This window comes from Paroedura picta, chromosome 12 (assembly GCF_049243985.1).
Source record: "Paroedura picta isolate Pp20150507F chromosome 12, Ppicta_v3.0, whole genome shotgun sequence".
NCBI classification, from domain to species: domain Eukaryota; kingdom Metazoa; phylum Chordata; class Lepidosauria; order Squamata; family Gekkonidae; genus Paroedura; species Paroedura picta.
Genome location: NC_135380.1, coordinates 5,705,689 through 5,721,012, shown reverse-complemented (window position 1 = coordinate 5,721,012; position 15,324 = coordinate 5,705,689). Strand labels below are relative to the sequence as shown.

At 51.6% G+C, this 15,324-nt stretch overlaps 1 protein-coding gene across 13 annotated transcripts in view; it reads right to left on the bottom strand.

The window, feature by feature from the left end:
* Positions 1-280: 280 nt before the first annotated feature.
* The window catches only part of GRAMD1B (GRAM domain containing 1B), a 110,162-nt gene continuing 95,118 nt past the window's right edge, over positions 281-15,324 (bottom strand). For all 13 annotated transcript variants that reach the window (XM_077307184.1, XM_077307185.1, XM_077307187.1 and 10 more), the window contains 8 exons: positions 13,293-13,411; positions 12,993-13,135; positions 11,827-11,930; positions 9,831-10,034; positions 9,255-9,345; positions 6,780-6,887; positions 6,296-6,413; positions 281-5,474 (listed from right to left, as the gene is read on the bottom strand). In XM_077307184.1, the coding sequence (XP_077163299.1) occupies positions 5,385-5,474; positions 6,296-6,413; positions 6,780-6,887; positions 9,255-9,345; positions 9,831-10,034; positions 11,827-11,930; positions 12,993-13,135; positions 13,293-13,411 (977 nt within the window). In that variant the 3' untranslated portion in view covers positions 281-5,384. The remainder of the gene's footprint in view (positions 5,475-6,295; positions 6,414-6,779; positions 6,888-9,254; positions 9,346-9,830; positions 10,035-11,826; positions 11,931-12,992; positions 13,136-13,292; positions 13,412-15,324) is intronic.

The following is a 15,324-nucleotide window of genomic DNA, read 5'->3' as shown; positions in this document are numbered from 1 at the left end:
AATTATTAATTCATTTCCCACCACTCCCCAGCCAACGAAACAGGACCCCACAATAACATATGCCCCTATGGTTCTCTGTGCATGGGACAGTCACAGTAGACTTAGAAGAAAACAAGCCAATAAAAACCCAAAAGAATCAACACACTGCTGCGATTTGATTCATTATATTTTTATTCATACTGTAATTCCATTTTTTTTTCCTAGCTACTTTACATTAAGATTTTGGCTTTGTAGCCTTTGTAACTCCTAGGTTCTAGCAGTCAAGTTTGTGTGTTTTGTGGGGTTTTTTTTTAAAATACTCTTAAACCAATTTGTATTGGACCTTGCGCACAGCGCAAAGCTTATTATAGTTACAGAATCAGACACGCGGACAGCCAGACAGCTCCGACAGACACAGCCGGGATTCCTTCCGCAGGTGGCCCAGCTCCGCCGTTTCCGTCTTAGTACCACAGACCCTTCTGGCGACAAGAAGCGTTCTGGGGGGGGAGGCAAAGGAGGGTCCTGCTCCCTCTCTCCTCTCTGCCCTTTATGTCCCCCTCTCCCACAAAACCCTCCTTCATTGGAACGATTGAAATGTAGCAGGGGAATCTTCATTACGGGAGTAAGCACCGTCAGGGTCTAGGCCAGATCTTCATGCTGAAGGAAGGATGGGGACGGGGGCGGAGGGGGGGGGGAAGAGGTGTCATCCTTGCCAACCCAGTGGGACCATCTCAACACAGCCCCCTCCCCCTGCTCCCACCCCATGCTCAATTAAGCAGTCAACCACAGCAGTCAGACGCTCCAGGGCTCTCACGTTGCAAAGGGAAGTTTGAAAACCAAAGGGAATCGCCCAGGCGGTCCCGGAGCTTATATTATGCCACCCCAGCAACCCCACCCCCCACCCCCAAAATCCAATGCAAAGAGCTCAGGTTGGGAAGCCAGTCCTTCAAACCTTTAGCAACAAAACTGTCCGAAAAAAAAATAAGTGAGGTAATTCAAAAAAACGGCCAGAGAGAACGACCCTCCGAGCCATGTGCAAACGGAATTCCTTTGGAAGAAAGGAAAGAAAGAAGGGGAGGAGGGAGGGGAGGAGGAACGGAGGAACGGAGAGGCTAGCTTTCCTCTTTTCCTCGCCACAAGACAACACACTCATTTCAGAAGGCGCCCCAGGGAGGCAAGCGGGGAAGAGAAACATGAAGTAGCACCGCATCACCCCCTGCAGCCCAGGATCCAAAGGGGAGAGGGGTCGATTGTACCACATCTAGGCCGAGAGGCGGTGGAGGAATGGCAGAATGCATAGAAGAAGGACGAAGCCGGCGGGTTTTGTCTTTATCTCCAGTTAGCGCAGGCAGCTAAATCAGCACCTTTTCTCCAAAAGGAAGGGGGGGGTCGTTGAAGCGCGGCGAGACCGGGCGTGAGTGAGTCTCCATGCCAGCTTTGGCGGATGTGCACGTGGGCTGGGGGGTGAAGGGGGAAGGCGTTATGGCACAAAAATAGCTTCGCCTGCCCTTTGGGGAAACCACGAGGCAGGGACCTGAGAACGAGGGGAGAAATCGAGGAGGGGGGGGGGGCACAAAATTGAAGACAAGCTCCCTCTTGTGGAACAGTTTGGGAACTGCCTGGAGAACTTCACGGACTTCATTTCGAGAAGCAAAGTTATAAAACCCCCAGGGGGCCCACAAGGGCCACTGTGACCAAATTTGCTAGCTTGGGGTGTAGCAGAGGTGAAATCCTTAGGTCAACGGGGAGGGGAGGGGGGGGGGTTGGGGTCTACATACAAAGCTGATGGCTAAAAATCCAGCAGTCGCCTTTAAAGAACCGTCTCCTTCCTTCCTTCAGGGAATTATTTGCTGGGAAGAAAGACAAAGGTGCCTGCCTGCCCGATAATGCCCTTTTTGCATCCTGTGCAAGCTAAAAACACCCAGAGGGACTTGTTGAAATGTTTCAGACTGCAAGATCCCCCCCCCCCGAAAGACACCCAGTTCAAGAGAGATACGAATTGGCTTCTGCCCAGTAGCATTTGCTAAACCATGCAGTTCCCTGTTTCGGCATTGTTACCTCTTGACACGAAGCCAGAGGAGGGGAAATTAGACACCCCAAAGCTTCACAGACTTCTCCCCCCCCCCACCCCACTGTCTTTGCACCCAAATGCATGGTTTTTCTAGGGCACAAAGGAGCAATCTCTTTCCCAGCGAGGGGGACCCCCTTCCCTTTGACAACCAAAAGGGCGACTCATATATTCTTCTGGACCTACAGGCTAGATCCTTGGTAAAACTGAATGGGGCTTCTAGGTCATGCTCAGGACTGATAAAGAACCTGGCTTTCCTCTTGAACCGACTAAATGCTGTGTGACTGCCGGGGGCGGGTGGGTGGGTGGGCAGAAGGCCTTTCTCGGCCCAGTTTGTCCTGCAAACTGCTGCAAGGAATTCTTGCCGACCAGGTCAGGCGGAAAACGAGATGGGTTTTCTCATCCGCCTTTCGAACCCTGCCTCGGGCGCCTCCCTTCATCTCCGCCTCACTGCTTGAGCATCGATGTGCAATAAGGACAAGGAGCCCTCATAGGAAAGCTCTGCAAGCGTATCCAGGAGGAGGGAACAGGGAGAAAACCCCTTGTCTTCCCATGCGAGGAGGTTTCCTTACTGCCCCTACAAACAGCCGACGGAAGTTCACCACTGGCCGCCAGTTAACCAGCAGCATCGCATAAATGCGTTTCTATATAAATACAATAAATTATATAAATAGTTTCGACCCACCCACCTACCAACCCCGGGCGATCCGGGAAAACCTCGCCCGTGGCTTCTCGCGGCTCCATCGGCAGCTCACCACCCGTGCCCTAAACAGCGTCACCTACCCGGGGCTTCAGAGTGGGTCGCCAAACCCCCTTGGGCATGATTCAGGAAATTGGCCAGCCAGCTGGTTCTGAAGGGCAAGACTCCCCCAGCCCCCCCGGTCCGGACTCCAAGGGAGCCCTTCCTTCCTTCTCGGGGCAGAGGGGTGAATAAATAACATTTGCTGCTGCACGCAGAAGGAATGCCTCTTTCCCTCAAAGGCCAAACGCAAGCACGGGAGCGCAACGTGTATCCGCGACAAAGAAGAGACCTCTGGCAGCACCCAGCACCTGCTACAGGCTCAGAGGAAGAGCCCAAAGGTATGCCTGACCAAGGAGTCTTGCATCTGCTCGCTTTACAGCAGGGGTAGTCAACCTGTGGTCCTCCAGATGTCCATGGACTACAATTCCCATGAGCCCCTGCCAGCGTTTGCTGGCAGGGGCTCATGGGAATTGTAGTCCATGGACATCTGGAGGACCACAGGTTGACTACCCCTGCTTTACAGCACTGCCCACGCGGGTGGTAGCTCCTGGGCCAAACCAGTTAAGGAGAGGCTAGTCCCTCTTCTCACCCTGCAGGAAGACAGGACTGCTTTCTACTAAGGGCACGGGCAGAGTCCTGATCCGAAATGGTGCAGAGCACCTGCAACTTGCTCCTTCCCAAAGGGCTGCTTACTCAGCTTCATTCCTTACCGGTGAGAAAGGGATGGGTCACGTCCAAAGTAGCCCCATGTGATGTTGACTCAGCACAGGGGGGAACCGGCACTGTCCCTTGAAACGGGAAAGATTCCCTTTCTGCCCTCAAGGTCTTCCTAGAACCACCGGGAACCCAGAGAAGAAAGAGCCAGCGGCTGCTCCAGGCCCCGCCACTCACACCCATCTCTTGCTCACTGATAGAGAACCCGGCTTCTCTTCTCATGGAGGATTAGAACGTCGGTCAACTCAGACTTGGGCTGTTGCCATTGCAAATGTCAAGGAAAGGCGGGGAGGGCTTGTCTTTTGTCAGTTAAGAGGTTGCTCAAGAAGACAAAAAAAACTGGGTTCACAATATTTTTTTTAAAGGGAGCGTTTTTCATCGTTTTCATAGCCCGCCTGACAGCTGGTCAACCCCATAGACCCCATATTTCCTACGTCTGCCCCATGCCACCAGCGCTGGCTTGTCAAAGTCAAGAGAGGGTTGCAGTGGCCCACCAGAGGCTCAAAGTCGTCCTCCACAAAGAGAACTGCCAGTCAGCCTGATGGATCCCTCCACTGAAAAAAACAGAGCCCCCCCTTCCTCCACCTGCTGTTCTTCCGCCTTCTCCTCCTAACCTCTCCAAGAACTAGGCTCCCTGCCAGAAGGCAGCTGGGTTCTCAATGCAGATGTATGCACGTTCTTTAGGCAACAGAATGTTCCTTTGCTCTGTCAACCTCTGTTTTTCCCATCATACCTTTCGCTTGGACATGAATGGGGCACGGTGGAGCCAGAAATCCATGCGCAAGACCCACCATGACCTGGGACTGGGAAGTTCAGGTGCAGGTGTAGCTTATCTGAAGCCCCTCAGTGAAGCCTGAGGCTTGGTCCCACATTACAGTTCATTTGGTTTTTTTGGCAGAGGAAAATTTGGAAATATCATAAATCGATAAGGGATGCCCTTGTGAACAGGATTCTCGACTTGGGAATCGCCTCACCTCCCAATCTCTAGTAAGGATTTGTGGGTAAAGGTATGTATAGCCCTTTCAGTGAAGCAGCCATGCCATGGGACGTACAGGGGGGGCGAAGATGTGGACGCACGACAATCAGACAAACAACACCCAAAGAGAACAACTTGCAACCAAAGGAGGGTACATTCGCCTCCAACTCCTCTCAAGGGAAGAGAGTTAGAACTCAGGACTGGACTGAACACGGGGCTCTCCCCAGGCATCCCCCTTCTCCCTCTCCCTGGAGTCAAACAAACTCCTCCCACGATTCAAGGGATGCCTCATCGTGGCCCTCTGCAGAAGTCACAGAGCAGCTGGGAGAAGTGCGCACCAAGCTGAGCGGGAGAGAAAAACACAACCCTGTCGAAGGACGAAACAAAACGCACACACCGGTTTCACAGTTAATGCAGAACCCGCCGGCACGGAGCCTGTGGAGGAAGCGGAGCCGGAAGCCGGAGCCGGCCCCTCCCTCCGTCGCCCTCGGCATGCCGTCCTGAAGGCCAAAGCCCACCCTGGCTGACTTTCGCTCGAGGTGGGCTTCATTCCCTCCAAGACTTCTCTTGAGGAATGAAAAGTGGAAAGGACGGACGGACAGACAGACAGACAACAGGAAAATACCAAGAGAGGTGAGCGGGGGGGGGGGGCACAGGAAGGCACAGTGCCGGCTGGGCACTGTCCTGCAACCTCCTACTCCTCCCCCGGGGATGCTCCGTTCCATCCAGGGCTGGAGGTCAGTCGGCACCGCTCTCTCCGTCTCTCTCTCTCCTCGGTACACACGGCGCTTCTTCCCTCTTTTAAAAATCTGTATATTATATATATATAATATATCTATTATATATATATATTTCAATGTATACATATTGCACACAGTCCTCTGGCCGCTTGCGTCCCCCGCCTGCTAGTGGAACCGTTTCCGCTTCTCGTCTGGCTCTGGCCGGTAGTCACGAGACCCGATGCCGTTCTGGAGGTTTATTAGCGAGTCTTTCATCTGCAAGGAAAAGTGGGGGCAGCAGTGACCGGCAAGGAAATGCAGGGGGGAAACGGGGCCGTCGCTGGCCTCCTGCGTGGCTTCTGCCGGCCACAAGCGACTCCCAAATGCTTCGGCTTCCCTGTTCAATTCAGGCCCCCTTGCATGAAAGCGCCTCCTCCCACGAATTGTTTTTTACACTTTGCTTTTCACTACCCGAAGGAGCCTCAAAGCAGCGTAGAATGAACTGCGGCACACAGAGAACGGGCTGGGTGCCCGGCCCTATGAGCGCTGCCATAGAAAGCACCATCTTCTTAAGCAGTCCATTCCACTGCTGAAATACTCTCACTGTGAACAGTTTTTTCCTCTTATCTAGCCAACACCGTTCTACGTGTATTTTAATGCCGTGGGTCCGATCCTCTGCCACCGACAGTAACCACTCCCTGCCCTCCTCCAAGTGACAATCTTTCAAATACTTCAAGAGAGCCAGCCTGTCCCCTCTCAGCCTCCTCTCCTCCGGGCTGAACATTCCCAAGTCCCTCAGCCTTTCCTCCTAGGGCTTGGTCCCCAGGCCCCGGATCATCCTCGTGGCCCTCCTCTGCCCCCTCTCCATTTTGGCCACGTCCTTTTTGAAGTGAGGTCTCCGGAACTGCACACAGGACTCCAGGTGGGGTCTGACCCATGCAGGACTAGGACATCTTGCGATTCTTATGAGATGCCTATGCTGATACAGCCCAAGACTGCGTATTGCAGGCCCCTACTATTGCAGCCTGCCCAGGCCTACCCACTCTGCATACGGGTCTGTCCTTAGAAGAGCTACAGGAGCCGGCTACAGTTCTCACCTGGTCTAGGAGCATCACCGATGACTTGATAATCTCTCGCCATTTCTGAAGCTCAGTGTCGTGATACCTCTGCTGGGACTCTAGTAACTGGGCCCATTCTGTCTGCGACTGGGGCAACCTAACAGGACAGAGAAGCAGAGAGGAGTTCTGGAAAAGCTGCCGGTGCCTCGGGGTCCTTTACATCTGGAATTCTGACAGAGGGCGCAATGACAAAATGGCTGTCATAGGAGGAGGAGCCAACTACAAAATGGCTGCCACGAGAGGCGGAAGTATGCACACAGGGCTGGGGAGAAGAGAGGGAATGTAATAAGCGAAGTGAGAAAGAGGGGTAGGAGCAACTGTGGTGGCCGTTGCCATGGAAATGACGTTATTTAAATTTGCCCCGCGAAATATTCACTGGGGATATCCATGTTTGAAGCACACAGAAATTCATGCCCCACTTAATTTTCAAATGCTTAGAATCATGGAGGTGGAAGGGGGTTACCTTTCCTGTAATCGCAGGCCCTGCCATGCCGTGAGAGTCTGGGTGGTGTATTCCAACATCCAGAGTTTGTAGAACAGCATCATGTTGAGGATTACCAAAAGCACCAGACTGAGGAGGCAAAAAGAAAGAGGACACTTCTTGAAGACAGACAGACTCTCAGAGTCCTTTTTTTAACGCGCCAAAGTGATCTCAAGTGTCCTAGGTCTTGGGGCATGTCCAAATACACCTTCACAATCCAATATGCTCTAGCTCAGGGGTAGTCAAACTGCGGCCCTCCAGATGTCCATGGAGGGCCGCAGTTTGACTACCCCTGCTCTAGCTGTATAACAAAACGGGTGTACAAACATCAGCAGAGAAACGTTCTGAGTTGTTATTTATGCAAAAACAGGTTACTTGGCTCACCCTGCCTAAACGAAAGGCACCAAAGGTTATCCCACTTTCTCATTTCCTATTTCTTTGGGAGGTTTTCCCCCCTCCCCCTTTTCTGCTCCCCCTAGTGGTAAATTCAGGATTACATTAGTTTATGTCCACGATAGCTCTCTTCAAACTGCAGACATATGCCAGACATAAAGATTGATGTAATATCGAATCAACCACTAGAGGGAGTGAACATGTGCAGAACAGAAGTCCCCTGAAGAAACAGGAACTTACAAGCAAGGAAAATGAAAAATGAGCCCAATTCTTGGGAAGCAGCAAGTCACAACACATTTGTGCCAAAAATGAACCATGAGAAGATGGCAAGGGAGGAATGGTCCTGGCCTTCACCTGAATGCTTGAGGGGGGTACTACGTGCCCTGCTCCCTGCCCCCTCCTGGCATGTCTGCTGTTCTCTCTTCCCTTCTTTTGGAGACATTTCTCAGCCCCAGGACCGGATGCAAGGGCCCATGTGCGAATCTCAAAATATGACAAGCAGACGAAGAAGCTAGGCATACCCTCATTGGATCGCAACAGTAAAGGGGGCAGAAAAGGTTTTGTTGGTGAAGCAGAGAAAGAACGAGGTAGGAAGGGAGCTCAGTCCACAAAGCAACAGACAAGGGTGGCCCAGAAGAAGGTGAGCAGCATTCAGACAGATGGTGTCAAGGACCAAACCCACCAACCGGAATGGAGAGAGAAGAGACAGACAGACAGACAGACAGACAGACAGACAGACAGACAGAAGAGAGAGGGAAAGAGACCAATGGCCGAGAAGGAAGGTAATAAAAGGAGACAGTACCTGAAACAAATCCTAATGTGTGCAGGGAAGAGAAAAGATGGAGGAGGAGAAGGTTAGAAGCACACCAGAGCCAAGAGAAACGGCCAGGGAAAGTCTTCTAAAGGACACAGAGCACAGAGTTGGGGAGGGGGAAAAGAGCATGCAAAGAGAAAGCGAACACCCAGAACATGGGTGGCCTTAACTGGAGGGTGCCCTAGCGTAGTGGTGGTGGTGATGGGGCGAGGAATGTGCGTATCACCAAACAGAGTTAAGGCAGAGTCCTGAAAAACTCAGCTTTCAGTGGCAAATGGCAAACCATCTCCAAACATCTCTTGCCTGACTGCCAAACACCATCTTAGGATCTTCTGGCTATACTACACACAGGCCATGCTATTAAGAACCACCACCACCACCTTCTTCTTGACCTAGACAGCCCAGGCAACCCTGGTCCCATCAGAGCTCGGACGCTAAGCAGGGTGGGCCCTGCCTAGTGCTTGGAAGGGCGGTCATGACACAAAGGCAGGAAATAGCAAACCCCCTCCGAACCACCCCAAATCTGAACTCACTCTGGCTGCTTCATCTCTGCCTCCTGCACTTCAGACGGGATTTATCTCAGTATTCTTCTATACTGCCCCCCAGCCCCATTTCTCCACTCTCTCTGCCAACCTGCCCTGTTACACTCTTCTACCAGCCTGGATGAACAGACTGACCTCTTCTGGAACCAACCCACCCCCCCCCCCCAGGGCAGGGCTGGCCAAACTGTGTCTCTGCTGGCAGGGGCTCATGGTCATTGTAGTCCATGGACATTTGGAGAGGCACAGTCCATGGTACTGAAACCCTTCTGAGGTCCTGTCCTCCCCTGGCTCCATCCCCAAATCTTCAGGAGTTTCCTATCCTGGATCTGGCCATCCTTTGCTGTTGTCCAGGGGGCACGTGGCATCTGGCATTCCTAGGGCCATGGCTACTTTGACTGAGTCCATCCATCCTATTCCGTGTCTCCCGCTTTCCCTGCTGCCTTCAACTCTCCCCAGCATCTCTGTCTTTCTCACTGAGTAGGGTCTTCTCCATTCCAAACATGCACGGGGAGAATTCTTCTTCATCAGGCGAGGGTTAGCAATTTCTTGCAAAAAGCCCTTCTAGATTCGGGAAGAGAAATGAGGCTGGGAGTCATGGAGAGAGAGAGAGAAAGAGACACACACAAGGGGGCAGGAAGAAAGCAAAGGGAGACAGAAAGATGACCCACCCCACCCCCCACAGGCCGAAGGGGGAACAGTATAACTTACACACAACTGATAATGAGCAGCAGCTTGGAGACGCTCTGTAAGTGGAAGCCGCTGGGACTTTCCTCTGGGATGTGCCGTGTTTGTGTGGAACCTGGAAAAGAGCAGAAACATGAACGTCAACAAATGAATCTTTATTCGCCCTGAACCCTGCCCTTCTCAAGCGCCACCCTTGGAATCTCCAGGAATTTTCCAACCTGGAGCTGGCAACCCTACCCGTAAATGCGGCCTGCGCTTTAAGTTCTAAAATGGACTAGCAGGAGAAAGAAGGCAATCCTTTAAGGCAGGGGTAATCAAACTGCGGCCCTCCGCATGTCCATGGACTACAATTCCCATGAGCCCCTGCAAGCATTCGCTGGCAGGGGCTCATGGGAATTGTAGTCCATGGACATGCGGAGGGCCGCAGTTTGACTACCCCTGCTTTAGTTCCTATAGATCAGCGACTCTCTGACTTTGCAAATACCTTCCAAGAAACCTGTGTCCCGCCCCCTCCCCAAAGAGGGCCAGAAAGACCTCCCCCCATCTCCCCGCAACCCCTCCACGAAGCCATTCCCAGTCCCCGCAGGTGCCTCCCCCTACCTGCCACACGTTTGATTCGACCTACTGCCTCCTCGTCTGTGGGGGTGGTGACGGGGCTCAGCACTTCCTCCAGATGCGGCCCCCGTAAGTGCGTGTGGGGCCGTTTCCTCCGGCGCACCGTGGATTGTTTGCTTGCTTTTTCTTTGGGGGATTGTCGGTGAAGCTCGGCTAGGTATGTGCTCTCCGTTTTGGTCAGTTCGCTCTCTGCCGGAGGAAGCCACAGTCAGCGAAGAAAGAGGAGGAGACTGACTTTGTCTTGGACATAAAGGAATGAAGCACAGCATAAGGGCAAGCGGCAGCCCAAGAAGGGGACCGCTCAGTGGGGGCACCAAGCCTTTGGAGTGCCTTCCCAGGGAGGCGTGTCTGGTCGGCCTTGGCTGGTGTTTGGATGGGAGGTCTCCATGGGACACCTGGGCCTACTCTGCACACAATAATGCACTTTCAGTGCCCTTTAGAAGTAAATTTCCTGTTCTGCACAGGAAAATCCAGCTGCCAACGCACATTGAAAGTGCATGATCCTATGTGTGCAGACTAGGCCCAGGTCTTCAAAGGTCTCACGCCTGGCTGCCAGCCAGTCCTACATTCAGAGAATCTCCTGGCAACAGCGTGCACACGCCTTACGACGGACAGATAAATATATAAATAATTGCCTGTTTCTTTTTAGTGCTGCCCTTCACCAGTGGATGAAGACACTGTTGTTCCCTTTGGCCTCTGGGCAATAACTGGTTTTGGTGTTGTTGGTTTATATGGGTTGGGGTTTTTTTTTCTTTCATCATCTGTTTCACTTAATATTTCTGGTAAGGGCTTGGGGGAGGAGCTGGTCTCATGGCTTAAGTGCCACTCAGGGTGGCTGTCCCACCCCTGAGAGCCTCCTCCTCCAACCAGCTTGCCTGTGTGTCTAGCGGCCAGCCAATTGCCTTCTGTCCCCCACCTGACCACCTTCTCCTCCTTTTATTTCCCTCTGAGGCTGCAGGTCTCTGCTGCATGAGAGCTGCCTCTGCCGGTGAGTTCCCTAACAGCTGCCTGCAGCCTTTCCAGGTCCTGGAGGGAGGGGAAGAGTTCTGTCCACAGAGTTCTTCTACCCCACCCATCCCAAATCTAGCACCCGTTGTATTCCCGAAAGCAACGGGCTTGACCCCTTTTTAATATATTCTTCTAAATGCTGTCTTAGTGTTCAAATGTTTTTACATTCCCCACCTTGGGAACCTTGTTTGGGTCACAAGGCAGCACCTAAATGTTTTAGAGAAAACAAATAAAGGGGACTATTCCCTTTATAAATAAATCACAGCAGGGGGAAACTGATTTCCCCCACAATGGACTGAAATAATAGGTCTAAACCTACGAGAAGAGAATGATTTGATGTTAAGCAGGCAAAGCTACTCTGACCCGGATGGCTCAGGCTAGCTTGATCATATTAATAATATTAATATTAATAACAAGAATGTTTTATTCATAGCCCTCTCTTTCCAGGGGGGCTCACAGCAGGTAACAATATATTTAAAATAATGAATAATTCAATAGAAGAGTTGGTTTTTATACCCCGTTATTCACTGCCCAAAGAAGTCTCCAAACGGCTTACCATCGCCTTCCCTTCCTCTCCCCACAACAGACACCCTGTGAGGGAGGTGAGGCTGAGAGAGCTCTGATATCACTAAAGATGAAGAAGAGTTGGCTCTTATATGCCGCTTTTCTCTACCCGAAGGAGTCTCAAAGCAGCTTCCAATCACCTTCCCTTTCCTCCCCCCACAACAGACCCCCTGTGAGGTGGGTGAGGCTGAGAGAGCCCTGATATTACTGAAGAAGAAGAGTTATATGCCACTTTTCTCTACCCGAAGGAGTCTCAAAGCAGCTTCCAATCACCTTCCCTTTCCTTTCCCTGTGAGGGAGGTGGGGCTGGGAGAGCCCCGACAGCTCTGCTGTATGAGAACCAGCTGACGATGGCAATATCTATTCAGTCAAACACAGTCAAAAACAGCCCGGGGCACACGGCTCTCACCTAAGTGGCGGAAATAATCATCCAGGCCGCTCCAGAAGTTCTTCTCGATGAAGGATTTCACCAGCCCCCACGGCTGCTTCCTGTATCGTAATTCCGTAGAAACCCTAGAAAGAACAGGGACGTCGGTCTTTCTCCCGGAGCCCCAGAACTGCCCCACCCTCAACCGCCGTCACACCCCAACACCTCTTGTTAATTTGAAACGGTGCATCAAAGGTTAAGTGTCCCCGAAATATAAATATTCAAATCGCATTTACATTTGTTATGCACAATTTATAAAGTTAACTATAACATTTAAAAGTTAAAAATGTAGGGTTTTCTTGAAGGGGTGGGAGTTTTTATATATAATTTGATATATATTTTTAAATTTGTTAAACATTTATTAGTGATATGACCATATACGGTCATGTTGACCCGCCCACCCCTCCCAAAATGGCCAATGATGCGCCTGGAAGGGGCCCTGGGTGGGCGTGTCCACAGCTATGCTTCCCAACCCCATTCTGACCAATTACGTCACTTCTGGGGTTTCTCGACAGGAAAAAAGTTGAGAAAGTCTGCCGTAATCTCTGAAATCACAAAACATGCGCCACATAATGCTAAATCTACAATGCTAAAATGTTTTGTCCCCAAAATGGGTCTTCATGCATGCACGGAATAATTATGTGAATATAATTTGAATATTTATAGTTTGTGGACACCTCACCTTTTAGGTCCAAACTACTGATTGGTGAGGTTTGTGCTTTTGTGTAACATTGTCCTCTTTGGGGTTTTTCTTATTTCTAGCCCTGTCCAGAATGGCCCAGGCAAGGCCGATCACAACCGCAGCCCTGGTCAACCTTGGTCAATATTTGGATGGAAGACCACCCAGGACAGCCAGGATCTCTAGGCAGAGGCAACAAATGGCAAACCATGTTTGTTCATCCCTTGCTGTAACTCAGCAATGACTTGAAGGCAACTTTACACACATGCGTTTCCGGGAGATTGGAGGGTACAAAAAGCGAAGAATAAAAGGCCAGGCACAGGGAGGGAGAAACTGGGTCTCTCCCGAGGCCGTGGTTCCTTTCCCCCTTCCCAATTGTAGAGATTGTCTCCCTCCGGTTTATTAACACACGTAAAAATTAACTCCCGCCCTCCTTCGTCGCCAACGCCACGCGGTCCGGCCGGCCCACCTGAGTCGGCACTTGTTCCTGGAGACCCGCGTCAACGTGTAACGATTAATCGTGTAGAAGTAATCGTGGTAGGGGACGTCGTGCGTCAGCACCTCTGCGTCGATCACGTAGCACTCGCTCTCCTGGCTGGCCTTGTACATGGTCTGGGGGAGCAGAGAGACAGCAAGACAGGGGTCAGCCTGCCCAGGGAAAGGCCGTGACGGGATTCGCGTGGGAGGGCATCCGTGGCTAAAGGGGCTGAGCCGCACACTGGGTCAGTGGGGAAGGGCAGGGGGAGGATTCGGCCTTTGGCAGACGCACCTGAGTCTCCGTGACGGTGGCAGTTTTGGGGGCCAGAGGGTTGGTGAGGGTGATGGTGTAGAGAATTACCCGGCTCTGGTTTCCAGTTTCTTCCTTCTTCCACGGATGAAAGATGATATCTGAGGAGAGAGAGAGAGAGAACATCGTTGGCTGATTATAATTTATTTATCATATGACAAGAGCTGCACACAGGAACATAAAGGTGGCGATGCTGATTTTTATTGCAGAACGAAGTGGCAGAGAAACACAAGCTGGAAATCACAACATGGTACCCAGGGTGCATAGAGGAACAAAATGGCGGCCACTGATGATACCCAGGCTATGTATAAAAGAAGAAGATTTAGTTTTTATACTCCACTTTTCACTGCCCGAGGGAGTCTCCAAGCGGCTTACACTCGCCTTCCCTTCCTCTCCCCACTACAGGCACCTGTGAGGTAGGTGGGGCTGAGAGAGCTCTGACAGGACTGCTCTGTGAGAACAGCTCTAGCAGGACCGTGAGTATGCCAAGGTCACCCAACTGGCTGCATGTGGAGGAGGAGTGGGGCATCAAACCTGGCTCTCCTGATTTGAGGCTGCCACTCTTAACCATTACAGCCAGCTGGTTCTTTAAAAAAAGAAAAGGCCATATTTTAGAATGGGCAACAAAAGATATGCCCGTGAAGAGTGACCATTTTGATTTCCTAGCAAAAGATATTGTTGCGACAGCTCTGGATGCTGCCTGCTGGTCTTAATTCTCTAAGCCGGGGGTAGTCAAACTGCGGCCCTCCAGATGCCCATGGACTACAATTCCCAGAAGCCCCCTGCCAGCGAATGCTGGCAGGGGGCTCCTGGGAATTGTAGTCCATGGGCATCTGGAGGGCCGCAGTTTGACTACCCCTGCTCTAAGCCTTCGCATCTCCCTTTTTTCTAAATAGGATCTGCCTACAATTATTTGAATTTGTTCTGGTAGTGACACTTTGCATGAAGGGAAACGGCTAATAATATAACATTCCGGCTCGCCTTCTCGTGGCACATCCGGGATAACGCTAAAGAGAGAACTTTGGGCTGCCAGACCATCGTCGGATCCCCTGGCTGCACTCCAGACATGGAAACAGTCACTGGGAGAAAAAGGCATGCTAATGAGCAGTTAGATTTCAGTCCAGGAGTAGAGACGGACAAAAGTTGGGGGGGGGGGGATGAGCTTTCGAGAGTCTAATTGCCAGAGTCGGGACTCACGGAAGGTCATACCCCACTGCTGAATCTTGTTGGTCTCGAAGGGGGTCCTGGATTCAAATTCCGCTCTTCTGCTGCAAACTGACATGGCTCCCCTCTGGAACGATTTTTATGCTGTTGAGCAAAGCAGGGGGCGGCAGGGAATGTATTCCCAGGGCTGGCATCAGGGCTGGAGGCAGCCAATAACTTCCACCTCTACCCCAGCTGGCAGCCCAAATAGAGGGGTCTATTGTGAAGCAGGGATCCCTTGCCACGTAAAAGAAAGATGGGAAATGATCCCCCCCCCTTTTTTCCCGCCTAAGGCAACGCAGAGAAACAGACTGGAACTAGAGTTTTACGAAGCCACTGAACCACAGTACCGATTCTCCCTTGCTAGTCCAAGACAAATGTCTTCATATGAATATTCGTAGTGCAGATATGTGCCTTTAGCTAAACCTTTACGTCTGGGCCCTGAGTCTCTATGGGACCACCTCTCCCAGGATGTCCCCTGGACAGCCTTACACAAATACCAACCTGTTGGTGATCCTGGCCCAAGATAAATCCACCTGGCTTTAACTAGAGTATTCTCAGCTTTGGCTCCCACCTGGTGGAACAAGTTACCAGTTGAGTCCCGGGCCTTGATGGAACTAACAAAATTCCACCAGGCCTTAAAATGGTACTTTTCCACCAGATCTATGGGTTGAGGCCAGGATGATGGGGAGATAACTATGGGTCTCCCTCCGCCTCCCCCATCTCAGGTCCCTCCTGGTTATGCTGGTCCCCCAACCCACACACACGCCTCAGGAGATGCTCCCACCACAGTATTAAACAGGATGGCAGC